At 33.2% G+C, this 25,944-nt stretch overlaps 9 protein-coding genes across 9 annotated transcripts; 4 read left to right on the forward strand and 5 right to left on the reverse strand.

Annotated features, from left to right (window-relative positions):
* Positions 1 to 565: 565 nt before the first annotated feature.
* BX664DRAFT_333503 (heme peroxidase) lies at positions 566 to 3,644 on the forward strand. Its single transcript, XM_051545527.1, has 10 exons — positions 566 to 635; positions 770 to 1,122; positions 1,192 to 1,327; positions 1,404 to 1,493; positions 1,569 to 1,807; positions 1,863 to 1,975; positions 2,047 to 2,218; positions 2,299 to 2,823; positions 2,894 to 3,201; positions 3,263 to 3,644. Exons 1-10 carry the CDS (start codon positions 594 to 596, stop codon positions 3,466 to 3,468), a joined length of 2,184 nt encoding a protein of 727 aa, XP_051400466.1. The 5' UTR covers positions 566 to 593; the 3' UTR covers positions 3,469 to 3,644.
* BX664DRAFT_386085 (uncharacterized protein) lies at positions 3,608 to 5,437 on the reverse strand (the record flags this gene model as incomplete). Its single annotated transcript, XM_051549301.1, has 5 exons — positions 3,608 to 4,003; positions 4,079 to 4,718; positions 4,795 to 5,046; positions 5,124 to 5,254; positions 5,308 to 5,437. The coding sequence occupies 5 exons, from the start codon at positions 5,435 to 5,437 to the stop codon at positions 3,663 to 3,665; spliced, it is 1,494 nt and encodes a 497-aa protein (XP_051400467.1). The 3' UTR covers positions 3,608 to 3,662.
* Positions 5,438 to 5,765: 328 nt separating this feature from the next.
* Positions 5,766 to 7,860, reverse strand: BX664DRAFT_333506 (uncharacterized protein). The gene is made up of 5 exons (XM_051545528.1): positions 7,688 to 7,860; positions 7,477 to 7,600; positions 6,774 to 7,407; positions 6,408 to 6,704; positions 5,766 to 6,329 (listed from the first exon to the last, which is right to left on the reverse strand). The coding sequence occupies exons 1-5, from the start codon at positions 7,789 to 7,791 to the stop codon at positions 5,902 to 5,904; spliced, it is 1,587 nt and encodes a 528-aa protein (XP_051400468.1). The 5' UTR covers positions 7,792 to 7,860; the 3' UTR covers positions 5,766 to 5,901.
* Positions 7,837 to 9,305, reverse strand: BX664DRAFT_280716 (FAD dependent oxidoreductase). The gene is made up of 2 exons (XM_051541493.1): positions 9,136 to 9,305; positions 7,837 to 9,072 (listed from the first exon to the last, which is right to left on the reverse strand). The coding sequence occupies exons 1-2, from the start codon at positions 9,282 to 9,284 to the stop codon at positions 8,028 to 8,030; spliced, it is 1,194 nt and encodes a 397-aa protein (XP_051400469.1). The 5' UTR covers positions 9,285 to 9,305; the 3' UTR covers positions 7,837 to 8,027.
* Positions 9,306 to 9,481: 176 nt separating this feature from the next.
* Positions 9,482 to 10,500, forward strand: BX664DRAFT_333508 (mitochondrial inner membrane translocase subunit Tim17/Tim22/Tim23/peroxisomal protein PMP24). Its single transcript, XM_051545529.1, has 4 exons — positions 9,482 to 9,662; positions 9,745 to 9,844; positions 9,914 to 10,222; positions 10,294 to 10,500. The coding sequence occupies exons 1-4, from the start codon at positions 9,625 to 9,627 to the stop codon at positions 10,297 to 10,299; spliced, it is 453 nt and encodes a 150-aa protein (XP_051400470.1). The 5' UTR covers positions 9,482 to 9,624; the 3' UTR covers positions 10,300 to 10,500.
* A 131-nt stretch (positions 10,501 to 10,631) lies between these two features.
* BX664DRAFT_333512 (S-glutathione dehydrogenase-like protein) lies at positions 10,632 to 12,604 on the forward strand. The gene is made up of 10 exons (XM_051545530.1): positions 10,632 to 10,676; positions 10,782 to 10,830; positions 10,905 to 10,974; positions 11,053 to 11,087; positions 11,163 to 11,350; positions 11,435 to 11,531; positions 11,599 to 11,729; positions 11,823 to 11,890; positions 11,978 to 12,427; positions 12,487 to 12,604. The coding sequence occupies exons 1-10, from the start codon at positions 10,659 to 10,661 to the stop codon at positions 12,518 to 12,520; spliced, it is 1,140 nt and encodes a 379-aa protein (XP_051400471.1). The 5' UTR covers positions 10,632 to 10,658; the 3' UTR covers positions 12,521 to 12,604.
* Positions 12,605 to 18,201: 5,597 nt separating this feature from the next.
* BX664DRAFT_262008 (uncharacterized protein) lies at positions 18,202 to 18,714 on the reverse strand (the record flags this gene model as incomplete). Its single annotated transcript, XM_051540702.1, has 2 exons — positions 18,202 to 18,314; positions 18,459 to 18,714. The coding sequence occupies 2 exons, from the start codon at positions 18,712 to 18,714 to the stop codon at positions 18,202 to 18,204; spliced, it is 369 nt and encodes a 122-aa protein (XP_051400472.1).
* Positions 18,715 to 19,334: 620 nt separating this feature from the next.
* Positions 19,335 to 20,503, forward strand: BX664DRAFT_333522 (Nitrilase/cyanide hydratase and apolipo protein N-acyltransferase). Its single transcript, XM_051545531.1, has 3 exons — positions 19,335 to 19,504; positions 19,601 to 19,887; positions 19,975 to 20,503. Exons 1-3 carry the CDS (start codon positions 19,365 to 19,367, stop codon positions 20,415 to 20,417), a joined length of 870 nt encoding a protein of 289 aa, XP_051400473.1. The 5' UTR covers positions 19,335 to 19,364; the 3' UTR covers positions 20,418 to 20,503.
* A 14-nt stretch (positions 20,504 to 20,517) lies between these two features.
* On the reverse strand, positions 20,518 to 25,819 carry BX664DRAFT_280725 (mediator complex subunit Med5-domain-containing protein). Its single transcript, XM_051541494.1, has 12 exons — positions 25,718 to 25,819; positions 25,568 to 25,631; positions 24,421 to 25,446; positions 24,013 to 24,332; positions 23,750 to 23,956; positions 23,532 to 23,636; positions 22,845 to 23,450; positions 22,656 to 22,778; positions 22,265 to 22,570; positions 22,023 to 22,195; positions 21,169 to 21,950; positions 20,518 to 21,063 (listed from the first exon to the last, which is right to left on the reverse strand). Exons 1-12 carry the CDS (start codon positions 25,781 to 25,783, stop codon positions 20,624 to 20,626), a joined length of 4,218 nt encoding a protein of 1,405 aa, XP_051400474.1. The 5' UTR covers positions 25,784 to 25,819; the 3' UTR covers positions 20,518 to 20,623.
* Between the last annotated feature and the right edge of the window lie 125 nt (positions 25,820 to 25,944).

Consider the following 25,944-nt stretch of genomic DNA (forward strand, 5'->3'; position numbering starts at 1 on the left):
GTATGTGATGATATGTTAATGACGGAATAACATATATTATGGTATGCGATGTATAATGATGAAAGATGATTTGCAATAATATTGGGATGATGTAGAATGAATAACAAGTGATGATGATCTTTAAGTACGAATGAAGGACATTTATGGATTGTTTACAATTGTGTTGCGCCATCATGTTTTAGTGCAAAACAAAAGAAAAAAAAACATTCTTCATTACAGAAGAAAGAAGTATGCGATAGGCGCATGTTTATTTCTTTAAGAATACATACCGTTTGTATTTGGTTAATGCATTGATCCTATTTTTTTTTTTTTGTACTATGATGACGACGGAATACAACATTATCACGCGCTCTATTACATTAAGGAAAAAAAAAGGAAATCTACATACTTTATCTGAGAAAATGATCAAAGCCTTTTGCTTGTATGTGTGCCTGTGGCCTGTGCCACAATTTTCGTGTTACTCGTTGGAAATGAACGGAGCCATCTGCTTTTGGCTTTGAAAAAGAAAGTTTATTTCTTTTGCATTTTTTATCTTTTTACCTCTTCTCTTTTCTTTTATTTTTTCATTTTTTATAAATAATTCTTGTAATAAAATGCTCGTTGACAATGGAACTACAGCCGTTTCTCATGGCTTCGTAAGTCTGAATAGAAAAACCAATGCTCATTGGTGGATTGAATGGTTTAAAACTCCATCATTTTTTGTACCTTTTTATTCTCTCTGTCATTCATTTTCTTTTTTTTTTTTCTTTTTTTTTTCTCTTATTTATAGTTCACCAAAAAGGAATCTATGAACAATAACTTGGAAAAGAAGTTGCGCAATCACTTGTTGGCGATTGAATCCGAATCTGGCACAGAAGGTCTTTTGAATGCTTTGAAGGAATTGACCATTCATATAAGACAAGGAAAAAGTGACAAAGACGGCAAGAAGAAACGGTCTTTTTTCAAGGGGTTAAGTCCCTCTTACTCAAGTCAACCTACTGGCAAGGCTTGGACTGCTCATGCTTTGGTTAATGAATTGGAAAGTATTTTTGGTATTACTCCTCAACGAACAAATGCTCTGAAAGAAGTCTTAGGTCTTCCTTTATCTCAACAAAAGGTCTTGATCACTGGTTTGGTGGAAAGGTATAATACATGAAGAGAAAATAAAAATAAAAAAAATTATAATTAATAACATTTTTTTTTTGTTGATAGATTACTTAGTCAACATACACCTATAAACGATCGCAATAATACTTTTGAAGCCGTGATGAAAGTCTTGGGTGGTCTTGGTCCTGGTCATCAAGATTTGGTACTTGGAGTTTCTCAGCCTTTGATCATGCTCTTTTATGTAAGTTATTGGCTTGGCAACTTCAAAAAAAGCATGACGATAATTTTCTTATATTTTCTTTTTGGATGAACAATAGGATGACATCAAGAAACCTTATATCAACTACGTAGGACATAGTTTCCGTAGTGCGGATGGTAGTTGTAACTCTATCAACTTTCCTAATGTGGTAAGAACACCGGATCTGTCGATCTTAAGATTTCCTATTGATCTTTTTTTTTTTTTTTTTTGTTTGTTTCATTAGGGAAAAGCTGGCAATAATTATGTTCGTACTGTCAACTCCAAAAGTCCAGCAAATGAAAACCTTCCTCCTCCTTCTGTTGTCTTTGAAAGGTTATTGAAACGTCCTGAAGGTCAATTTACCCCTCACAAAAGTGGTGTCAATATGTTATTATTCTACTTGGCTATTCTTATCACCCATGATTTGTTTTACACTGATGGAAAGGATCCAAAGCGCAATCTGACTTCAAGTTATCTTGATATGTAAGTTTTTGCTTTATATGATGATGTTATTTACTTTCTCTCTCTCTCTTTTTAGGTCATTTTTGTATGGATTCAACAGAATTGATCAAGAAAGTGTCCGTCAAATGAAAAATGGCTTGTTGAAGAATGATCAGTGGTTTGACAAACGGCTTGTACTTCAACCACCAGGTAACACATATTTCAATGGATGAGTCGGTACGAAGAGCTCCGCAAACTCACCTTCTTTTTTTCTTTTTTAGGCGTTGCTTCCCTCGTGCTTATATTCTCTCGTAATCACAATTACATTGCCAAGAAGCTATTGGAAAATAATGAGAATGGTCGTTTCTCTTATGGACCTGGACAAGAATTAGCAGATGAAAAGGAACTTGATGAAGAACTCTTCCAAACAGCAAGATTGGTCAATAATGCTTGGTAAACAAAAAAAAAAAAAAAAAAAAAAAAAGAACAAGAAAATGGATTTTCAACTGATTTTTTTTTTTGATTTGTCATAGTTTTATAAACGTGGTCATTCATGATTATATCCGTACCATCCTCGGAACAACTGAAGATTCCGATTTTATTTTGGATCCTTTAGCTCAACCGTCTTGGCCTGTTTATGGAAATGAAGTTTCGATCGAATTTAATTTGATCTATCGATGGCATGCTGCTATTGGTCAACAAGATGAAGATTGGTTGAATTCTTTGATGGCATTATTTGGATCAGAAGCACAATCGATGTTAACAAAACCTCGACATCAAGAACCAGCATCAAAAGCATCCACAACAGCAACATCATCATCATCCTCAGTATCTCAAGCAACTGGTTGTGATGTCAATTCATCAGGTACTGATCAGAGTCTATTCGATCAGCTACTTCCTGCTTACAATTCTCATTTTGCGCATGCAAGTCCTGAAGAATTGGCATTGGGTCTACCATTGGCTGGTGCTCATCGTGATCTGAAGACGGGTTCCTTTGGTGATGCTGATTTGACACGATTATTACGACGTGGATATACACAAGTGGCTGGAGAAGTTGGGTAAATTCAAAAAAAAAAAATGATTGACATAGATTCATTTTGTTTGAACAATTTTATATATCATTTTTAGAAATGGATTGGGTGTACCAGCAGCACTTGAAACTATCGAAATAGCAGGCATCATGCAAGGTCGACGACTTCGTTGTTGCTACTTTAATGAATTCCGAGAATATCTCAATTTGGTGCCCATGAAGACATTTGAAGATTTCTCTGAAAAGGAAGAAGTACAAACGGCTTTGAAAGAACTTTATGGAACTCCAGATAAAGTGGAATTATATGCTGGATTGATGGTGGAACGTAGTAAGGTGACTGGACTTCGATTACCTTATACCATGGGTCGTGCTATTCTTAGTGATGCTATCAATCTTTTACGCAATGGTAATAACAAAACATCCTTTTTTAACATCATCACTTACTTTTTTTTTTTATACAAAAATAGATCGAATTTTGACAAATGAAATGACACCCAACACATTGACCAATTGGGGTTATGACTTTAGTAAAGGTGATGCGGATCAACATGGCCGTGTGTTTCCAAAACTCATCAAGTTGCATCTTGCCAAGGCTAATGCGGATGGTTCTCCTCCTTTCACTGCCGAAGAACTCTCTAATCTCTTCACTGTACCTGGTTCAGATAGTTTCTAGTTTGATCATTTTATTTTGATATACATTTACATCTATTTTTATCTATAAATACTTTTTATCTTATTTTTTTTTAATGTCTATCTAACACCTATCTTGATTCATATTCAATAAATCAAATAACTATTTCAATATCATTTTTTTATTTCTATTTTTTTTTTTCCAATATCATCTAATTTCTAATCTAATGCTATCTATTATGATGGTCGCTCTTGCCTTGCTGGTGCTGATGAAGATGGTGATGATGTTGTTGGTTGTGATGTGAGGACTGGAGTCAATGAAAGTCGAGGGGTTCTCAAGTGTGCTTGTCGAGAAGGATGTTGTCGTACAGTTGTTTCCCGTTGATTAGCCAATTCAAACCAAGTGTCTTCCAATCGATCTTCCGTTATACTATCATTATTCTCCAAGAAGATATCTATATAATCCTGTTGTCTCTGTTGTTGTTGACCAATATGTACTTGTTCTGGTATGGTGGGAAGAGTAATAGCAATTTGAAAACAAAGAGGACAACATGCATTTTTCTTGGTGAGCCAAATATCTAAATAGAAATAAATAGATTAGCATACAAAAAAAATTTTTTTTTTTACTTTTTTTTTTTTTTTTTTTTTTTTACCTATACAATCTTGATGATATTCATGCCCACAGGGTAATATACGTAATAAATTATCCAATTCAAAGCTTTCCAAACAAATCACACATTGATCCATGTCCTTTTCAGTCGTCCCATCCCAATATCTTGTAGGTAATATGTCCAATACAGAAGGATGTAACCGATACCGCTGTTTCTTTTCATGTCGCTGATGTGAACTACCTTCATTGACAGGATCATCCTCTATGGTTGTTGCTGATAATAATTGAAGCCAAAATGATTCTTGAGGTTCTTCATCATCATCACCTAATGTTTGACCATCATCCATGCTTTGTTGTCGTCGTCTTCGTCTTCGTTGTTGTCTTTGTTTTCGAGCAATGCGACAAAGATGACATTGTACTCCAAGCACAATCATTAATGTTGTAAAGAATACCACGCCAATCACAATCAGTGCAAATTGCCAGGGTTCCAAGAATGGTTTTTGATCAGGATACAACGTGACTCGAGTGACAACATGAGAAGGAATACTATCCACAAGTTCGGTCATTGTTGAGCTTGTCTTGTTATCCCAATGTGTCAGATTTTCTAATCGTTCATAAAGTTCCATGCCAGTCGTATGGTCAACATAGTATGTCGGGATAAATATTGTATTTGGGTCAACATGCTAAAAAGAAAAAAGAAATGGTGTGAGATAGATATCATGAATTTTTCTTTTTTTTTTTTTAATATTATATATTTACCATTCTTGAACTTGGATTCATACTATTTTCTCCATTGATATCTTCCAAGGTCAATGATGCGTCTTCATATACAATAACAGCATTGGCACCATCACTTTGAGCATATTTCAACTTTTCCATTAATAAGCATCCTCCTAATCGAATTAAAGCGATTCTTGTCAAGTTGTCTTTCCATGCCGAGTCATGAAGTGGGAATGGAAGTGTATTTGTGACAGTTGATGAGCAAGATAGTCCACGATCATATAATAAACCCTTTCAAAACGTTTGTGAATATTAATAAAAAGGCAAAAAAAAATTAAAATAATTAGGATGATTTTTTTTTTTTTTACCTGTAAGCCAGATTCGATGGGAGAAGGGGTGTTGTCGGCGGTGATTAAATTCTTATCGTACTTCCACTGTTCTGAAATAAATGCACTATCACTTTTCAAAGAAGTAGTATTTTCAAGTAGTACAATGATATCTTTTATCAATGATTATTAGTCTCTATTTATTCATTATATCATCATCATTTACCTTGTTGTATAGATGCACTTGAACCTTGAAACCATCTGGAGGCATTAGGTAAAGTCACTACTGCAAATAACAAACATAAAGTAAGTATGGTAATTAATCCATAAATGATGGCTGGTGCAAGACGGATCATGATTAAAAAAAAAGAAAGTTTACTGCGTCATGAAGTTTAATAACAAATATATGCAAGTAAACAAACAAACAAACAAAACTAAGTAATCAATATAAAATAAATAAAAAAAAAAGATCATTAAAGGAAATGTTTCTCCTAGATTCACCAAAAAGAACCTCGGTCAAACCAAGTATAAGTATGTTTTAAAGGAGGGGTTTTTTATTCTAGGTTTCAAAAATCATGCAGAATTGTATTTGGATTCCTCTCGACCAATAAGATGAGTTCCTGAAAAATTCATATATATTGTGTTTATTCGAATACAAAAAAAAAAAAAAAAAAAAAAAGATGGGGGGAATATAATATAGGGTTAAATAATAAAAGTGAAAAAATAATATACTAATATAATGGTAAAAATGGATAGATACACTAAATAACAATAAATACTAAAATCGATAAAAATACATCAAGGGAGGGTCGATAGATCGTTATATATCTGTTCTTGTCGTACGTATTGGAGGTGATGATGATGATGATGATTGTTGTTGTTGTTGTGATGATACATAGGAAGGTGGAGGTGATATCATCGTTGACTGTAATTGCATACTTTGATCACTGACTGGAATTTCTTGATCGCCATTTTTTAATTGTAATGATGAATGATTAGAATTGACTGATGAGGTGATCATAGGGTCATTGTCGTTATTAGAATGGATATTACTGGCATCATTGGTGGTATTGTGTATTCCTGTAGAAGAAGAAGGAGATGCTGGTGAAGTCGTATTACCAATGTTGTTTTGATTCAAACCCATTGTTCCTAAATCACCATCGTTATCCTGTTGTTCCGATTCAACTTCTTGACAACAATCGTATTTACATATAGGACACCAGCTTGATTTCTTAGTCAGCCAAACATCTAGGGTTCATAATGATAAAAAAAAAAAATGAATTTTCCATCTTTCTGTGTTCTTTTTTTTTTTTCTATCCCACTTACCAATACAACTTGTACAAAATCCATGATGACAAGGTAATAATCGAATTTCACTTGTTGGTTTGAATTCATCTAAACAAATAGCACACATAGTATTCTTCATTGTTGACATCGCTTCAGCTGCAGTCTGCATAGGACATAATGTATCCAATTTTTCCATTGGAACACAAGATACTTGATCAGTTTGTTGAGGTTGTCCAAAAGGTCGCATTCCAATATGATTCTCCACATCTATTTCATTGTTTCCTGTTTCTCTTGCAAAGAATCGAGGGTTTCTACACCATTTCAAGAGGACAATGGCTAAAAATAATAATAAAAATCAAAAGTTAAGAAGATGATATGGTTTTTTTTTATTACTCTTCTTCTTACCTAAAATAATAGCTACACCTGCAGCGACAAGGTAAGCAATGTATCCACGATTTCCATCACCAAATAAAGAGTCAATAGTACTATTACTATCTCCATTACCTCCATTACTATTATTATTGTTGTTTGTTGTTGAGGTACCAGGAGGATTATCATCCATAACACTATTGGTAAAAAAAGTAGCCAATTCTATATATTGATTTGTGTTGTTCATTTTTCCGAGCATCTCAAGACCAAACTGTCGAGGTACAAAGTAAATAGCGAAAAAAGGAGTCATCTTGGTAGCGAGTAAATCATTATCAGGCATAGACGATATATTGCGTTGTGCTGGAGTAAGCTGAGCAGAATTCCATACTGGTGTAGAAGAATTGCTCGGTTTGGCCTGTATCACTTGCGTCACATTATCGGCGTAGGTAACGTTGTCATATATTAGTAACGCTTTGATGCTTAAGACTGAATTCATTTGTACAAGATTTTGTAAATTGGTGATTTTGGTTGTCCAAGAACATCCACCTCGAGATACAAGACCGATCAATGACTGTCGTTTTATAAAGGTACTTATACCATTGTAGTTGGAGTTGAGAAGGTCGTCATAACTTGGAGTCATACATCCATCACCTACATTGACAAGTATCCTCTGTAATATATATATATATATAATTTCATGTTAGAACTTAAAAAAGAGTATATGATTTCATTATATTACCTCATTATGGCCGTAGTTGTCACTAAGAATAAAAACTGTCTGGAAATCTTGAGAATAATATTTCACCGTCGAATTGTATACATAGTTGTAACTAGAACTTGAGATGGGTGTAACTAAAGTTTGCCTGAACAATATATGTTTGAAAGAAAAGAGAGAGAGAAGGTGAGAAAGATCATTTTACTTTTTATTCATTGTTTTTGTCGTAACTTACCAAATAAGTGGATTCTGAAGACTTATTTGAGCTTTTACTGCAGGTAATGGGTTGCTAATGAATAACCAAATGAATATAATGAACAACCACAGAGAATACGCCATATATTCATATAATAAAAAAACAAAAAATAGATAGAAAGAAAAAGAAAATAAAAAGAAAAAAAGAAAAAGGTATGAAAAGAGACAAAAAAGGATCTCTTGTTGTTTGAAATTATCCAATAAAAAGATGTGAAATTGGGCCGCAGCTGATACTATTCCAAAAAGGGAATTTACAAGATACTACAAAAAAACTGTTTTAATATATAACTAATCCTTTTTATTTCAAATATGCATATAAATCAATCTAACCTAGAATCCAAAGATAATTTCTTCACTAAATCCTGAGGAACGCAGGTAATCTTACCATCCATTAATAGTTCAGTCATCATCAAGCCGGATACCGGAGATAGTAATATACCCCATACGCTATGACCACCAGATATATAAAGGTTTTTGTAATTAGGATGTTTGCCAACCAACGGAGATCCATCTAGAGATATTGGTAAATAACAAGCTTGTTCCGCCAATAAGTTTTGTTCTCTTGTATCAAGATGAGGGGATATTAAACCAGCTGTATATTTGAGTCGGTCAATTGCCTTTGGATCCACTTTGACAAGATCTGCTGTTGGAGGAAGAGGAACCGTTCGATCTTGTATGCCACACATATATACTGTATGATCTGGTCGAGGATACACTTCCGGTTCATACATCTTTGATCCATCCAGAATACAAGTAAATAAAGCTTGAGCTCCAATAGGACTTGTTCTTGGAACACGTATGACGATAGAATGTGCCCTTGCTGATGTGATAGGTAAACCACGGTTGTTATTTTTGTTGTGATGTTGTCGAAGAATAGCATCATTCATCATGGAAGAAGAATTCAATTTAATAGGAAACATTTCTGCCCACGGTCCTACACATGCCACCACATGATCCGCTAATATCTTGTCACCATTATCAAGTAAAACGCCTCTAATGAGTTCAGAATCATAATCATCATATAGTAGTTCTTTGACACCATTTCCACAAATCAATTTCACGTTGCCTGTTGCTTCTGCTGCTGTCATAAGAGTAATGGTGAATAACTTGGGATGAACTTGTGCAGTTTCATTTTTATTGCCTAGTTCGTCGCAGGTAGTAACACGTTCTTGGTTTAACCAGGGAACATTATCGTTGACTTTCTTTTTAACTTGTTTGGCATCCTTTTCATTCTCTTGACTTGTCATAGTAACAGAATATGTATCCAATGTTCGGTATCCATAAAACTTTTCACCATCCAATGCTTCAGCTAGTTCTTTGTGTAAATTGTAAGATTTCAGAGATAATATTCCATCACCTTCACTCCTATAAAATAAAGAAGTATATATTTATATATTTATTGTTTACAATGTTTTATTACGTACTTACCATAAGAAACCACCAGCTTTTCCACTACTAGCAGAGGCAACTTTACATCTTTCAACAACAGTAATCTGAATATCTTCTCGTTGTGATAGATAATAAGCAGTACATGTACCTATTGCACCAGCACCAATGATAAGAACATGAATGGTCATTGTTATAATAAAAAAAAAAAAATTAAAAAAAGATAAAAAGGAAAAGATAAAAAGGAAAAGATAAAACTGTATATACCCCGCCTTTTACTTTTGGCATAAAAAAGTCATTATACTGTATATGTGACTCGCAGTCCTCGGTTGTTTTTTTCATTTTTAGTGTCCGTCTCAAGTCTTTTTTTTTTTTTTCTTTTTATTTTTTTTTTTTATTTTTTTCATTCTCTCCTCTTCTTGTACTTGTTTATTTTTCAGTAGTACTTTTGTGTGAAAAGTTACCTTATACCTTTCATCACCTTGTCCCTTCCTTCATTACAAATTTATATATTATACTTTTTATTATAAAATGGGTCATTCTTCTGCAGATCATTCTAGGGATCCTTGGTAAAGAAAAAAAAAGTTTATATTTATCTATTTTAAGTCTTAAACTATTAAACTATTCTTTTTTTTTTATATATATATACAGTCCTTGGGTTATCTTGAACGATTTAGGTGGTGCTTTTGTTATGGGTGCTGTTGGTGGTGGTATTTGGCATTCAGTGAAAGGTGCAAAGAATTCACCAAGAGTAAGTTTAAATTATTATTATTATTATTATTTTGATATAACCAATTATTAATATATATATCTATTTTAGGGCGAACGTTTAACTGGAGCAGTATCTGCAATGAAAGCTAGAGCACCTGTATTAGGTGGTAACTTTGCTGTATGGGGTGGTTTATTCTCAACTTTTGATTGTGGTCTTAAAGGTATTCGACAAAAGGAAGATCCCTGGAATTCTATCATGTCTGGAGCTTTGACTGGTGGTGTATTAGCTGCTCGTGGTGGTGCTAAAGCTGCTACTATTTCTGCTGTTGTTGGTGGTGGTTTATTAGCTTTGATTGAAGGTATTGGAATTGCTATTTCTAGATGGACTGCTGAACAAAATAGACCTGTCATGCCTCAAGTAAGTTAAAAGTGGAAAGAATAGAAAGAATTTGGAATTGATCAATTATTTCTTTTTTTTTTTTATGTTAGATGTAAATGTCATCTTTACTGTATATTCTTTCTCTCTCTCACACACACACTCCACTCCCTCTTTTGTCCTTCTCTTATCCTTTTTGTCATAATTTTACATAGAATCTTTTTATTACAAACAAAAAAAACCTCTCTCTTGTTTTGAATTATATATACTTTTTTTCTTATATTCATCAATAAAGGAAACATTTGATCTGTCTCTTTCAACTCGAACCTTCTTTATATACAACAACAACCCCATGTACCCGGTTTTTTGACATCCCGCCAATTGAACCATTAAAGTTTTTTTTTTTTTTTGTAGCATACATTTTTTTTCTTTTTCTTTCCTTTTTGTTTTTTTTTTTTTTTCTTGGTTGCTTTTTACAATGTCTACCACTGGTCAAGTAAGTACTATAAGAGGAATTAAACTCACTCTTTTTCTTTAACTTACTATTGAAACTAACCTCTTTGTTTTCTCTCTCTTTTTCTCTTTGTTTTTTTAATATTAGGTTATTAAATGTCGCGCTGCCATTGCCTGGGAAGCTGGAAAACCTCTTTGTAAGCCTTTTTATACAAACAACAAGTATTCTATCTTTTATATTTACTTACTATTTTTATATTATTAAAACTAGCCTTAGAAGAAATAGAAGTAGCTCCTCCAAAAGCACATGAAGTTCGTATAAAGATCCTGTATTCTGGCGTGTAGGTTATTCTTCATGGTTAAAACTTGTTTTTTTTTTTTTTTTGACTCACGTTTTATTTACACTTTTCTTTCTTTAGGTGTCATACTGATGATTATACTCTCTCTGGAAGTGGTAAGCGTTTTTTTTACAATATAATAACTATTGACTGACGATGTTTTTTTTCGGCTAAACTTTTAATTTTATTAGATCCTGAAGGTGTTTTTCCCTCTATTCTCGGTCATGAAGGTGGTGGTATTGTGGAATCCATTGGTGAAGGTGTTACTGATGTTGCAGTAGGTGATCATGTGATTCCTCTATATACAGCTGAATGTCGAAAGTGCAAGTTCTGTCTTAGTGGAAAGACTAACCTCTGTCAATCCGTTCGCGCCACTCAGGTAATGAATATGATTTATTCCTTCCTTCCATCTTTCTAACTCTTTCTCTCTCTTTTCCTTTTTTTTTTTATTTTTATTTGATAGGGTCGTGGTTTGATGCCTGATGAAACTACCCGATTCACCTGCAATGGCAAGCCTATTTATCATTATATGGGATGTTCTACTTTCTCGGAATATACTGGTAATCTTGTATCTATGGTGAGAAACAAAAATTATACTGATACCTTATTTGGCTGTTTCTTTTCTAGTTGTTGCCGATGTATCTGTTGTCCGGGTTGATCCTAAACCTAGTTTACAAAAGTTATGTTTGTTGGGTTGTGGTGTTACTACTGGTTTCGGTGCTGCCACCAAAACTGCAAAGGTTACTGAAGGTTCTACTGTAAGTATAAATCAATTATAAAATGGAAGTTGAAGATTGATGTAGATCATGATCATTAACAATATGTTTTCCTCCCTTTGCATATATTTATAGGTTGCCATTTTCGGTATGGGATGTGTTGGTTTGAGTGTTGCTCAAGGTGCTGCCTATAATAAGGCCAGGTAATAATAATAAAAAAAAAATAGCATCTATATGGATGAGATGAAAATGATTTCTTATTCGTTATTCAAACCTTATTCTCTTTTTAGTCGAATCATTGCCATCGATACAAATCCTGGTAAAGAGAAGATTGCTCGTGAATTTGGTGCCACAGACTTCATCAATCCCAAGGATCACAATAAACCTATTCAGCAGGTGTTGGTGGAATTGACCGATGGTGGATTGGATTATACTTTTGACTGTACTGGTAATGTAGAAGTAATGCGTGCTGCATTGGAAGCTTGTCACAAGGGATGGGGTGAATCTATCATCATTGGAGTTGCTGCTGCTGGCAAGGAAATCGCTACTCGTCCTTTCCAATTGGTGACTGGTCGTGTCTGGCGTGGATCTGCATTTGGTGGTGTCAAGGGAAAGACTGATATGCCCAAATTGGTGCAAGAATATGTGGATGGAAAACTCAAGGTGGATGAATTTGTCACTCATACTTTCGATTTACAAGAAATCAACAAGGCGTTTGAAGCAATGCATAGTGGTACTTGGTAAGTATAAACAATTAAAACAAAAATAGTCGGTATGCTCATCTTTCTCTTTCTTTTAGTATTCGTGCTGTATTAACTCTTCAATCTGAATGAATGGAATGGATATAGTTGTAATTTAGTTAATCTTCTTTGTTGTTGAATAAAAAAAAATCGTTTTTTTTTTTGTTTGTTTGTTTATTTATCTGTCTTGTTTTATGATACTTACATCTTACTTTATTATATAGTCTTGTGTGTTCAGATAATAGAATGAGAACAAAATAATCCAAATCAGGAATGTGGTACAATTTACCCCACATTTATAATTTTTGTCATGATATGTTTTTGTGTATTGATCATTTCATTTAGCATCATTATAAAACTCACTCAAGTTTGATTTTCATCGTACCAAATTTGGACTGAAAATAGATGAGATCAATCTATTTCGCTCTGCCTTAATAATAATTTATACCTTGTTTTTTTTAATTTATAGAATAATTTAAAAAATAAACTTCAATATCATTATCCCTCAACCAATAATGATCATTACCCGATAACATTATCACCATTAGATTCCTCTCAAAAAAGTAATCCAAAGCTTGATATTGATCAGATTATCACATAATGAGAAAAAAATGCTATTTGAAGTATCTTCCAGCCTGAGAACCTCTTTATATTTTTGTATTTCTTTTAAAAATGGACATCATCTCACCAAATTTGGACTGAACATACATTAAGTTATTCTCTTTCAATTGTATTAATAACAGTTTATACTTTACCTATCCTAGTTTTAGAGTAAATTTAAAAAAAGGTAAAAATAGGGCATATCGGAGTGTGAAAAGGGTCCATACCACAATTTGCAATCAAGGATAAAAAAAGGGATTTATATAGCTGGGGTTTTGGTAGTCTGGGTGCCAAGATCTTCGGATCCTCTGAGCAGATAATATTAATATAAAAAAAAAAAAGAAGTGGGATGTATTGATGGACGAAGTTACGGCGTTGCGTCTACGATTGTAGTGGTCTGATTCATTCTTTCGCTGCTAGAGTTTCCTGATGGTTTCCTGATGGTTACTCGAAACACAACAATGGGGAGATATCACACAGGAGATGAACATCATATGGACCGAGTAATGGACATCATAAAATACTACCCACTTCGCCCGTTTTTTTTTTTTTTTTTTTTTTTTTTTTTTTTTTTTTTTTTTTTTTTTTTTTTTTTTTCTTTACGACTATTCAATCCATTCATTTTACTTTTTTTTTTTCTTCACAACTATTCAATCCATTCATATCTTTTTATTTTTTTTTTCTTTAACAATACTAATCATATCATGTCATGACTTTTTGGTAATCAAATTATATTTATAAGATAAAAACATTTACAAACTAAAAAAAAAGTAAACTCACTTTAGTTTGGACCAATGAACAATTATCAATAAAAGTAACTTTTAACTTTTATTATCTCATTAGGAAGCAAGCTTCTTTATTTATCTTTCTCAAACACAATCAAAATCAATCGAATAATATCATATAATGATAATATCATATAATGATCTAAAATACCTTTACACCAATCTCTCTAATAGGACTATGAAAGTGTAAAGTTCAAAAAAGAAAACTACGCGACTGTCTTCTAATCCTATTCTTCTTCTTCTTCTTCTTCTTCTTCTTCTTCTTTTTTTTTTTTTTTTTTTATATCTTTTTGTGTATAAACTATTCCAACTTCTTTACTATATGCGCCCTTTGTTCTTGTAAACTACAATTACTATGATGAAAGGTAAGCTTTATTACAAAACAAAAAAATAATTTTTTTTCTTTTCTTTTTAACCTTACTCTTTTCTCTATCTCTTTCTCTTTTTGTAATATAATCATGTACTTTCTTCTGGTCTTTATCTTTTCATTGGTTCAGTATCATCTAGCCGTTATTCTTCTTTTTTCTCTTAGCTCTTTGTATTTGATATTCTCTGTACGATGATGGTAAGTCTGAAAAAAAAAAAGAGATCAAAGGGGAATCTAGATACACAAATACTAGCAACTGACATCTTTTTCTTTTTTTTTTAAAAAAAAAAAAAAAAAGAAAGAAAGATAGATCTACAACTATGATAGGTATACAATAGGAAAAGTTGAATGGATGTACAACAGGATCAACAGACGGAAGGTAAAAGATGAGCAAACTGGATGGAATGGAGATGCAACTGGATCAACTGTTGTAAATGAACAGGCAATCAATAGGAATGGAACACATAAAGTCATAGGGTGAATAATATATGGACAACGATATCAACTGGATGAATAGATGATGACACTTTACTTTTCACTTTGGATGTTATCATATTGACTTTTTGATGTATTAATAATTTAGTTATATAGTAATGCCTATATTACAATACCTAGTATATCATCTTCTTCAATAAAGTCATACTTATATTATATCATCATCATCATATCAAATTTAGACTGAACATAGATGAAAACATTCTCTTTCGCTTACATTAATGATGGTTTATATCTTATCTCCTAATTTATAAAAGTAATCACACTTGATGATGATCAAATAAAATAACAATATAATTGATTGTATAAAGTAGATGTTGTTTAAATAAAATAAAGTTAAAACTTAAGATGATTGTTTTCTTTAGAGTGGCCAAGATGATTTGATTTATAAAATAAATCTTTTATTGATTTTGTTAAAAAATATAAGATAAGATTGACACTGTAAACTAACTAAATATTTGGGACTTATTTATATTAAAAAATATTTTGAATGATTATTCATCAATCGTGTGTTAATGAAACCAGTTTTGATGATGTGAAAAAAAAAACGGATGAAACTAGAAATGTTGATAAAAAAAAATAAAAACGGATGAAACTAGTTTATGTGTTAAGTGTGATGCGAAAGAAAAACGGATGAAACTGGTATAACGGATGACACGGTTGTGAGTATGACAAACCGTGATTTGAGATATGAAGCCAATTTCTAATAGGACAAGTAACCGTGAACCAGAAGAACTTTGCAATATACGATAAACCAACCACCTTGTTAGTCACAAAAGTAAAAGTAAATTTCCAGGTAGGTTTATCAGTAAAAACTGAAAAAAGAGTAAAAGAATTGATTCCGAAAAATAAAAAAAAAGAGGTAAAAGAGTTGTTTTTTTTTTATTTTAAAAAAAAATATAATGTATTTATATTAAACTAAATATAAATATAAGTGAAACTACACGAATAGTAATACACTGAGTAAAAAAAAATAAAAAAAAGGAAAAGGAAGTAGAAAAAAAAAATAAAAAGTACATGAATGGAATGAATGAATGAATGAGGAAAAAGAAAGAAAAAGAAAAAAAAAGTAGATCCCCCCTGGAGTCCAGAGGAGTGTGAAATAAATTTGATCCTTCATCCCCCAAGTCCTTTCACCGTGTGTCAAGTAAAATAAAATAAAAAAAAGGATTGAGTGATACGTGTGGTGCTAATACTTGAAGTTAGCTATGCTCCAAGGATTACTGAAACGGTAATCACGTGTGTAACTTATTAATAAATAAAAAAAATAATATATTACTTGTCGATCCGTTGACAAGTAATCACAAACGTCAAAAAAAAAATAAAAAAATAAATAAGATGATGTTCTAAAAATAGGAGACATGATGATTTGAGCTTCATATACAAGCTCACCTCATCACATGAGGGAAGGACAAATTCTTGAAAGAAGAAAAAAAAAAGATTTTACATTCCGAGATTGTTGAAGCAATGTTCCATGACTAACATCCTCCGCATGGGGATTAAATGGTCCACCATCTTGCAATAGGCTGAGATATGATGTCCAAGGGTCTTTTTTTTTTTAATTTTTAATTTTCCGGATAATCAATTTGATAGAATTAGGAGTACCACCCATAGCTTTAGTAACTTCCATAATGTACTTGTTACGCATAGCAATATATTGTTGCACACCTTTCTTTGTCATTAGCTTTTCAAACTTTATATGCACCAAAGAGATCAACAACGGCATAATTTGTGTGTGTGTAAAACTGCTTCCAAACTTTGTTTGTATTGTTGATTATCATCATAGGCATTCATAAAATTGGGGAAGGACCTGATCAATTCATATTCAAGGCAATCAACTTCATCAGGGGTTCAGGTCCATGGCTAACAACGGTTTTTTTTTTTTTTTTTTGTGATGTTAAGATTTTTTTTTTGTAATTTGGTAGATGATTGTTTTGTAGAATGAATGGATGATATTATTAAAATAATAATATCAATGATAATTGATATGTAGTGAGCATCAGTTCTTCTTATAAAAAATAAAATAAAATAAAAGTAGTCCAGAAAAGGAAATAGATGTCTTGGATAAATGATCACTCTTGATGATGATCAATAAAATAACTTGAATAAAATACTTGTTGATTGATTGATAATAATAAAAATAAAAATAAAACTTGGATAAGAGATTCCTTAAGAGGGGCCAATATGATTACGGTTAAAAAAAAAAAAACCTTTTATTGAAGACAAATATAAAAAATGATAAATAAAAAATGAATAAAATAACAAAATAAAGTTGGACGTTTTTCAAACACTGTTAAAAAAAATCCAGTGTCTGAAAAATGTCAAACACAGAGCAAAAAATTCCAATGTTTGAAAATTTTCAAACAAGGAGAAAAAGGTTTGTTGTTTGAAATCCTATTCAAGATTGTACAGTAGTAATAAAAATCCAGATAAGGAAGTTGACTGATGATGATGATAATCACAGTTAAGTGATGATCAGACCAAATGACTTGATACCTTTTTGTTAATAAATACGTCTTCATATTTCATCATCATCATCATTCTTGTTGTTATTATCTTTATTATTGCGTCCAATAATTCCAATCAGTCATAATTCGTTAATCATCCATCCATCATTCATCAAGTATTGCCCAATATCTATCATAGCACATCATCCATTCCATTAGTATCGCTATCGCCATAGTTACTCTTATCCATCTCATCACCATTGCCACTCACTATCCATTCATTGTAAGATGACATCTATGTAATTCCAAGGATCAGGAATATAGAAAAGAAGTCGTTCAACATAATAACAGTACAAAGAAAAAATTATACCTTTAGTTAGACACATCACCTTCCGTACTACGAAAAAAAAGCCAACCTTCTACACAGAAAACAACAACAACAACAACAACAACAAACAGGCTTCAGCGGTCAGCATCGTTTATTGATAAATTACTATGTCATTGCTACTGTTATACTTTTTCTAATGAGTCTAAAAATGAGGGAGTTTCTATTTTGAGGTCAAATTGTACCATAATCCATCAAACATCTTGCTATCCATAAATTTGCCTTTGCGATCCAACATGTATCCAACTTTTTCGCCTTGTGCCCGTAAGAAGATATGAGATGATGTTGCTTTACCAATTGGTTCGGTGCCAGTAGATCCTAAAAAAAAAAAAAAAGAAATGATGATTTCACATAGAAAGAAATGATGATTTCACATAGAAAGAAATGAAAATTGAAATGAGTTACCCAAGTTTTTTTTTTTTTCTTTCCTTGTTCGTTTCACTTACCAATGCCGGTATAGACCTTTTGTTTACAATAAAGTCGTTCTATAGGGTAAGTCTTGATTTGATGTGATTTAATCCATTTAGCGTGTGTGATCACTTGTACGTACTGTCCTCCTTTCAGTAATATCAATTTGTCAATATATCTATTTATATGATAGAGAGAGAGAAAATGAGTAAACCTGTTTGCTTTGTATTATGGATAATCATCCTTTTTTTTTTTTTTTTTTTTTTTTTTTTTTTTTTTTTTTTTTTTTACCTCCAAGGATAAGTGCACATAGCAGCTGCCACACCTAAGCCAACAGTTACTAACCCACCAGCGATAACCATTCGTTTACCTTGAGGAGCCAATATCATGGGTGCATTCTCTTCATTACTACAAAAAGGAAAAACAAAAAGAATAAATGGTGAGTATACAGACAAGATCAAAAAAAAAAAAAGGTTTATTTTTAATCAAAAGGTCTCTTCCTTTTATTACCTTTCCGGTTGACTATAAGTGACATATGCCAGACTTGCCAAATTACCCCAAAATAAAAGTTGGACACCAGCAGAAATATACATGAAAAAGAAGGTACGATTAACATTGGGAGGAGCTTGATAAAAGATCACATCACGACTTTGTAAGGTTTTCAAAAGTTGTCTAGCACCCGATTGAAGTGATTTTTTATCAAAGTTTGTCATGGTTGAAGCAGGGCGACACGAAAATAGAGTACCTATGTTAGAAAAAGTGACAAGTAGTAACAATATAAATTGAGGAAAACAGATCATATTCAAAAAAAAAGAGATGAAAGTTTTTTTTTTTTCTTAATTATATTACCTTTTCGTAAAAGCATTGTATGTAGTCTGATTGTCGCAATCATTATGCAGGAAGAGTATTTTGAAAACAAAAAAAAAAAAAAAGAAGTGGAAAAAAAAGGCTTCCTCCAACCTAGTCCTCGGTTTTGAAAGTGCGCGGTTTGAGAAAAAAAAAAAATAGGCACTGCATCAAATCCTGATCTCTGCAAGAGTAGGCTTGACAGAAAAAGAGTATTATCAATCATCACCGATCATCATCAATTAACAAACAATTGATAACAACAATACAACAAGTTGATTGCATTGTGGGATCATCCAATTATGAAAGGGTGTAACAGAAGCAAGATAAGACAGCTTAATAGAAGAAGTAGTAACCAGTAATAATAGTTAGAATTTTTTTTTTTTTTTTTTTTTTTTTTTTTTTTTTTTTTTTGCATAGAATGAGGTTTTGATAGATTAGATAATCGTCTATTGTAGTTTCCTACATATTTACATTGTATTTCAATTTCAGTTGCCCATTGTGGTAGTGTGGGAAAAGAAAAGTTTATTTCTACTTTTATGAAATCTTTTCTTTCTCCCCTCTTTTTTCGTCCCTCTTCTTCTGTCTTTATTCTTCGCCAACAATGACTTTATCCAAAACCATGCGTATTGCTGCTGTGCAATTGTACATAGATCGCACCAATGCTGGCAACAATTGGGCACGAGCCAAGGATTATGTCAAGAAAGCTGCTGAAGCAAAAGCTGACCTTGTGGTGTTCCCTGAGTAATATATATACATATATATATATGGAAAGTTTTTTTTTTTTTTTTTTTTATTTCTTCTCACTTCTGTCTCTATCTTTTTTTTTTATGGTAATAGATACTTTATTTCCATGTCGGTGAATGCTTTTCCTGAACTTCTTCCAAGAATAGTTGCTCTTGCACAGGAATATGATATCGATATTGTGACAGGTACCTACCCAGAAAAAGGCAAGGATGGCAAACTGTACAATTGTTGTAGTTACGTCGACAAGGAAGGCATTGTATTATTAACCTATCGCAAAGTTCATCTATGGCACCCTGAACGAGAGAAATTCACACCTGGAAATTCATTTGGTACTGTGGTCAATCGGTTTGGTATCAAAGTTGGACTCTGTGTGTGTTGGGGTAAGTACATACAATTTCTTTTTTTTTTTTTCTTCTACTGCTCATCATAACTCTTCCCCCCCTTTTTTTTTCTGTTCGTGAAAATAGATATTGCTTTCAACGACTGTTTTACTGAAATGGCTTTGAATCAAGATGCTGAATTGATTGTAGCTCCTTCTTACTGGGCCTTGGAAGACGCTGGGGACATTGGACAACGGTATCGACAGGATAGTGAAGTCCAGTTACTCAATGCTATGTGTACAGCTCGGTCATTTGAAAATGGTATTGTCATGGTCTTTGTCAACGGGGCTTCCTCTCCTTTACAATATGGTCAGAGAGACAATTCCAGTCTAGTCAAGTCTGATCATCTTACTTTGGCTGGTCGAACACAAATTACTGCTCCTTTCAAAGGTGTGTTAGCTCGATGTGATCATAGTTACGAAGAAATGTTGATACAAGATGTGGATATTGGGCAAATGACCTTGGATGCTGAAACTGTCTACAAGATACGTGATGATTGGAAACTGAAGAAGGATGCTGCCAAACTATGATACAAGTCGATCAATAGATTAGTTTTATTTTTATATTTTTCTTTTTATTAATAATAATAAAAATATCAGGTTTTATAATATAAAAACTCTTTTTCAATCTAGACGCTTTTATTGTTTTCGATCAGAGGAATAAAACTATCAAACAGCATATAATCAATAAATAACAATGTTTTTTTCTTTATACTAAAAAAAAGAAAGTATCACCATCATGACGCATAAGCATTTGGCCACATTTCCTTGATGAATGGGTTACTCATCAATCCCTTGACAAATCCACGCCATACCGGACTACTGACAACATCATCATCCCAAGAACTAAAGAGAGATCCATCTTCATTTGATTGAGGTACCAATTGCAAGGAAGAGATCTCACCACCACGGACACGATCGATCACTAATGCTTCAAAAAACTTGCAGCCCAATTCATCAACCATATCATTTTCTTGTTGATACATCAATACAAGACAGTCACTAACAAAAACACCTAATGTTTGGCCCTGGAAAAAGGATGTGTTTTGCATAGCATAATGCTTGATGGAGGAAGGAATCACATCTTGTAAAAGGCATCGAAGCATAGATAAACAAGCATTACCACCATGACTATTGTACATCAAAGGAGTGGTTACCAAGCAAGATCCAAGTTCAGCTTAAATATATATATATAATAAAGATATGAATCAGTATCACATTCTTTTCCATATTTTACTAATCTTGAGGGGATTTCATAGATATATCTATTCCTTTTTTTTACCTGCACGCACAGCACCACCACTTTTGCCCGCTTCCAGTACTTCATCGACAATCATGCCAATGAACCAATGAGTGCCACCCATTTTCAATGCCGCTTGAAACATGACTAGATCCAAATAATGAGATACTACTTGTTTAGGAAGTTCACATTTGACAGGTTCCCATAATGTTTTAGCATCACCATCAACATCGTTCATATACATAGATCGGCCACTTTTCACAATATATTTGAACATTTCCCGTGTCTTGTCAAATAAGGTTCGCCTAGTAACACCACTGGAGATTGTTTCTGGGAAGGATAAATGCTGTTCGTCGTCCAAATCCAGTTTTGTAATGAAAAATTGTTCAAGAATTTTCACTCGGTCTTCATCATCCCTTTGTTGCATATTATTCTGTTGTTGTTGAGTATCAGATTGGATATTATTGTTGCGAATGTTTTTATCTTTTGCACACAATATATTGTATTGTCGTTGACGTTCCTTCCATGCCCGTAAAGATCCAAGTGCTGCATTTCCACAAAGTCCAACCAAAGTATCAGGAAGACCGTGTTTGACAAAAAGATGATCTAGACATATAATAGAAGTTGTCGCATTTCGATTCAAAAGTTCATCACAAAGAGTCCTTGTTACGCCAGGTACAAGTACAAATCGTAAAAACCGCTTCTGAAAGTAGGAGAGAACCCCAGTAAAAGTGTCCAACTCAACGTGTCCAGCTTGATAGATGAAAAGTAACCTGTCGATCAATGTAGGTGTTGCACGTAATAACATTTGTAATTTCGTTGTTCTAACAATTAAAAAAAAAATAATGATGAGAAACTGACCTACAATATATCCTTTATATATATATATATATTACCGAAGAAGATCATCTGAAATACCATCACCACCCATGGCTGATAACCATTTGTCGACAAGTTCTTCCACGTCTTGGTCATGATCATGTACACCATATATGATAGGACCAGTCACAAAGAATTGATAACAGAGTCCATTTCTATTCTTGAAAATCGTATTGATGACTCGAGTGATCTATAAAACAAAAAAAAAGTCAGAATAATACGTTGATAATTCAATCTCATGACGCTTTTGATGACTTACGTCAAATTTGCTTGCTACCACTAATACCAATGTCCATATCTTGCCAAATTTGCAATACCAATTTTGAATACCATCTGTATCATCATCACCATCATCATCATTATTTCCACTAGCGCCGTCATCCACATCCATAATATAGTCTTCAGATGGATTCCATTCATTACAAATCGTCTCCAAGGGACCTAGTAATACATTGGGAGGATATAGTTGAAGAATAAGATCAATCGCTGATGGGCATTCATCCAAGGCATCACATAATCGAGATAAGGCACGAATATCACCAGTTTCAGCTTTCGTTTGCAAAAGCTATATATAAAATCATAATCAGAATTCATCTAAATTTTCAGCTTTCCTTTTTTTTTTTTTTTTTTGGGGGGGGGGGTGTCCTTACATTTAATAAAAAGTCCACTATCTTCCGCCAATGAATCAGGGAGACAAAACCAATGTGAATCAATTCGGAAACAGATGCTTTTGTAACATTGCTCTGAATCGCTTTCATGCGTTGATCTATATTCTATATCATAGGTAAGTTAAATATATATGTATATTCCTCCTTTTTTTTTTTTGATGTGAGTCTTACTTGGTCGACTTGAGCGAGTACATCAGATTTGTCACTATTGTCGCTTTTTCTATCCAATTCATCACCATTCATCATGTCGTCATCTAGCATTGAAGAGTATTGTTCTTCTAGTTTCGGTTCTTCATTGAAAAGATCATCATCGCCATCACCGTCCTTGTTGTTTTCTTCCTCATCCTTGATTTTGTTGATGCGTGAATTATCCTTTTTCGTGTTGTTCTTGTTGTTGTTTGTGTTGAGTAACACGTCTACTTTGTTGTCGCGCAAAAAATGATAAGGTTGACAACTACGTACAATACTAGTAAATATATCGTCAGCACTAATAGAGCGGATCGTTTTTATAAACTCTGGAGTATCATAGTCGGCGGTTGTTGCATAGCTGTTATCATTGATCATCATCATCATATCATCATCATCCATTGTGGAAGTGTGTTTTCCATTATCGTCATTGTTGCTGTTGTTGTCACCACCAAACGCAAACCGGTCAACGTATTTGGATGACTTTGAAGAAGGTACATAGAACTCGGAACAACAGGCAGGAGGACTACAGGCATTCAATAGACCAGTAAACGTTTTGAGTTCTAGCAAGGACGATTCTATAGGGTTTTCCTATTTATTTTAAAGTAAAATGTGATTGAGTCAAACGAATCATATCAATAGAAATTAGTGATTTTTTTTTTCGATCATTACTTCATCTTTTTCCATTGATTTTCGATGTGGATCCCGTTTCAAACTGTAATTAGCCAATTCTTCTTTTTGTTTTCGTTCTTGAACTTTATTGATCAAGTGAGGTAACTATAACACATATAAATAAGAAACCAAATGAAAAAAAAGAGTATTAAACTTTCTGTATTTGCATTCATTTCCTTTTTTTTTTTTTTTTTTTTTTTTTTTTTTGTAAGGAATACCTTGACTAACACCAGATTTTTCCATAGTAGACGGTTAGTCGCCACTGTTGTGTTGCAACTATTTGAATTGTTATTGATGTTGGTTTGTTGATTATCACTCGAATGTTTTGATACCATATTTTGACAACTCGTACTAAGGGAAGCCTCTCGTAAACCAGTCAAAGCAGCAAACCATAATTCCAGATAAAACGATTCATCAAAGGAGCCCTATATATATATATGAGATACTGTTGTAGTCTAAATTTTCGATTTTATAAAGTTACCTTGATTGCCTGTAATTTGACTAACCGATTCACTAGTTCATCATCGTTTAAAGCTGGGCGAATTTGAACCATGTGATATATTAAACCCATCAGACCTGCACTTGGCATTGCTCTTGCTGTCCCTTCGTCTTCCAATTCGTGATATTTCATATGTACTGCCAATCGACGTTCCAAATCGCGATCCGTCAGTCGCTCAATTAATAGCAATAATTTCTGGATATATACATTGTGAGTACCGGATGTCGAAGATACAGTTGCTGTTGATGATGTTGCTTTCTGATTGCCAGGAACAAGGATTTCGTGACATGTTACCCAAGGTTCTATAATAATAATAATAATAATAACAATAATTATAATAAAAGAAAGATTAAACATACTGATAACGATCATTCCGTATTTCCTTTTTACCATTTGAATCCAACTTCTTGTTATCGTCTGTACTAATTTCTTTTTGTCCTTGTTCATATTTTTCAATAATACGTTTGACACCTTTCTTTTCTATAAGATCAATCATGATATTTGCAGCGGCTATAGCATTGTCCCATTCCGTCCTATTTCGTTGCAAAGATGATGATGATATAGATTCGTCCATGGTACTAGGATACAAAGAACTAGACTGACTTGTGTATTGCTGTTGTTGTTGTTGTTGTTGTTGTTGTGCGCCAGTCGAAGGTACTGAAGAAACATCGTGTATATTAGTTGTCGGCATAGTATCCATGCGAGAGATACTGTCTACATCTACTTTCATTGCTGTAGTTGTTGTTGCTTCTGCTGCTGCTGTTGTTGTTGTTGTTGCCATTGCTGTCATTGGAGGTGAATTACTAATGTTGAATTTCTGTTCATCTTGCCCAACGAAAGGATCCGGTTGTGTTGCATCGTTTGTTCCATCCATATCCCAAGTGGCGTCAGGATCAAAACTCAATTGAGAATCCATTGCCATTTGAGTTGTATTGTTTGTCAGAGAAAAGTTGGGTTGTTGTGATGAGCTCAAGTCTTCTGTCTGATTAAATTTCGTCATATCGTCATCATTGTCACTATTGTCGCCACTTTCGCCGTTGTTACTGGAATGTCGATCGCTTTTTCGTTGAGGATAAAGTCCCCCTGCCACAATATGTGATAGAATAATCAAAAGTTGAGTAAGAATAGGAGCCCATGTTAAATTTTCCTTGCGATCACCATCCACTTCTAGCAGTAATGAAGGAAGAATCCGTAAGATACAGGACCACTGATGTCCATATTCTCTACTTGTTGCGAAACGTTCTTCTCTTGCTACCAATTGTGATAAGAAGAATTTTCCTTTGATAAGTGTTTTCGTATCATCAATGTTCATCCCTTGCTTTGCTTGAGGATCACCAGTAAGAGCATAGGTTAGATAGGATTCGAGGAAGATGTTGTGGACACGCGCCGTAGAAAACATATGCTTCAATAACAGATCTGGTAAAAAGTGCAAAGAAAAAAAAAAGAAAGTAGAAAATGATCAGTATCAAGTCTATAATTTGAATCAATAATGACATGTTGATTACTGTTATTATTATTATTATTATTCATATATTACCACAAAGATCTCGTTGTAGGTCTTGTTCAGATTGTAATAAGCATTGTCTCACTGGATCTGCCCACTAGAGAAGAAGAAGAAGAAAGGGAAGGACAACATTTAGAAATCTACTTTTTTAATCAATACATACAAGTTTGATGATATGATTACCTGAATACAATTATATCCATTAAAGTATGCATAACGTAGAATAGTTTCAAGCGTGTATGTAGTCATAAAATATAAGAGTTCTGCCCCACGCGTGAGTGAAGGAAAAAAAAAAAAAAAGGAAATGAAAGGGAGGAGGAAAAGTAGCCTGAAGAGTGTTTTTTTTCACTCAAAAAAATTAGGCGCTCTTTCAAAATCAACATCGTTCCTAATTCCTGGAAATGAGGAAT

This window comes from Halteromyces radiatus, assembly GCF_025201355.1.
Source record: "Halteromyces radiatus strain CBS 162.75 chromosome Unknown BX664scaffold_4, whole genome shotgun sequence".
Classification (NCBI taxonomy): domain Eukaryota; kingdom Fungi; phylum Mucoromycota; class Mucoromycetes; order Mucorales; family Cunninghamellaceae; genus Halteromyces; species Halteromyces radiatus.

What these genes read in the sequence shown, in the direction of transcription:
- BX664DRAFT_333503 (XM_051545527.1), top strand. Translation starts at nt 594, where the DNA reads ATGCTCGTTGACAATGGAACTACAGCCGTTTCTCATGGCTTC. An exon ending in AGATTGGTCAATAATGCTTG is followed by an intron (nt 2,219 to 2,298) that starts GTAAACAAAAAA and finishes GATTTGTCATAG; the next exon opens with TTTTATAAACGTGGTCATTC. An exon ending in TATCAATCTTTTACGCAATG is followed by an intron (nt 3,202 to 3,262) that starts GTAATAACAAAA and finishes ATACAAAAATAG; the next exon opens with ATCGAATTTTGACAAATGAA.
- BX664DRAFT_333506 (XM_051545528.1), bottom strand. Translation starts at nt 7,791, where the DNA reads ATGGCGTATTCTCTGTGGTTGTTCATTATATTCATTTGGTTATTCATT. An exon ending in ACAACTACGGCCATAATGAG is followed by an intron (nt 7,408 to 7,476) that starts GTAATATAATGA and finishes TATATATTACAG; the next exon opens with AGGATACTTGTCAATGTAGG. An exon ending in AGGTGTAGCTATTATTTTAG is followed by an intron (nt 6,705 to 6,773) that starts GTAAGAAGAAGA and finishes TATTATTTTTAG; the next exon opens with CCATTGTCCTCTTGAAATGG.
- BX664DRAFT_280716 (XM_051541493.1), bottom strand. Translation starts at nt 9,284, where the DNA reads ATGACCATTCATGTTCTTATCATTGGTGCTGGTGCAATAGGTACATGT. An exon ending in AAAGCTGGTGGTTTCTTATG is followed by an intron (nt 9,073 to 9,135) that starts GTAAGTACGTAA and finishes TTTATTTTATAG; the next exon opens with GAGTGAAGGTGATGGAATAT.
- BX664DRAFT_333508 (XM_051545529.1), top strand. Translation starts at nt 9,625, where the DNA reads ATGGGTCATTCTTCTGCAGATCATTCTAGGGATCCTTG. An exon ending in GATCATTCTAGGGATCCTTG is followed by an intron (nt 9,663 to 9,744) that starts GTAAAGAAAAAA and finishes ATATATATACAG; the next exon opens with TCCTTGGGTTATCTTGAACG. An exon ending in GTGCAAAGAATTCACCAAGA is followed by an intron (nt 9,845 to 9,913) that starts GTAAGTTTAAAT and finishes TATCTATTTTAG; the next exon opens with GGCGAACGTTTAACTGGAGC.
- BX664DRAFT_333512 (XM_051545530.1), top strand. An exon ending in AAGATCCTGTATTCTGGCGT is followed by an intron (nt 10,975 to 11,052) that starts GTAGGTTATTCT and finishes TTCTTTCTTTAG; the next exon opens with GTGTCATACTGATGATTATA. An exon ending in GCTGCCTATAATAAGGCCAG is followed by an intron (nt 11,891 to 11,977) that starts GTAATAATAATA and finishes TTCTCTTTTTAG; the next exon opens with TCGAATCATTGCCATCGATA.
- BX664DRAFT_333522 (XM_051545531.1), top strand. Translation starts at nt 19,365, where the DNA reads ATGACTTTATCCAAAACCATGCGTATTGCTGCTGTGCAATTGTACATA. An exon ending in GACCTTGTGGTGTTCCCTGA is followed by an intron (nt 19,505 to 19,600) that starts GTAATATATATA and finishes TTATGGTAATAG; the next exon opens with ATACTTTATTTCCATGTCGG. An exon ending in TGGACTCTGTGTGTGTTGGG is followed by an intron (nt 19,888 to 19,974) that starts GTAAGTACATAC and finishes TCGTGAAAATAG; the next exon opens with ATATTGCTTTCAACGACTGT.
- BX664DRAFT_280725 (XM_051541494.1), bottom strand. Translation starts at nt 25,783, where the DNA reads ATGACTACATACACGCTTGAAACTATTCTACGTTATGCATACTTTAAT. An exon ending in AAAATCTGGTGTTAGTCAAG is followed by an intron (nt 23,637 to 23,749) that starts GTATTCCTTACA and finishes TATGTGTTATAG; the next exon opens with TTACCTCACTTGATCAATAA. An exon ending in TAGTGGACTTTTTATTAAAT is followed by an intron (nt 22,571 to 22,655) that starts GTAAGGACACCC and finishes TTTTATATATAG; the next exon opens with CTTTTGCAAACGAAAGCTGA.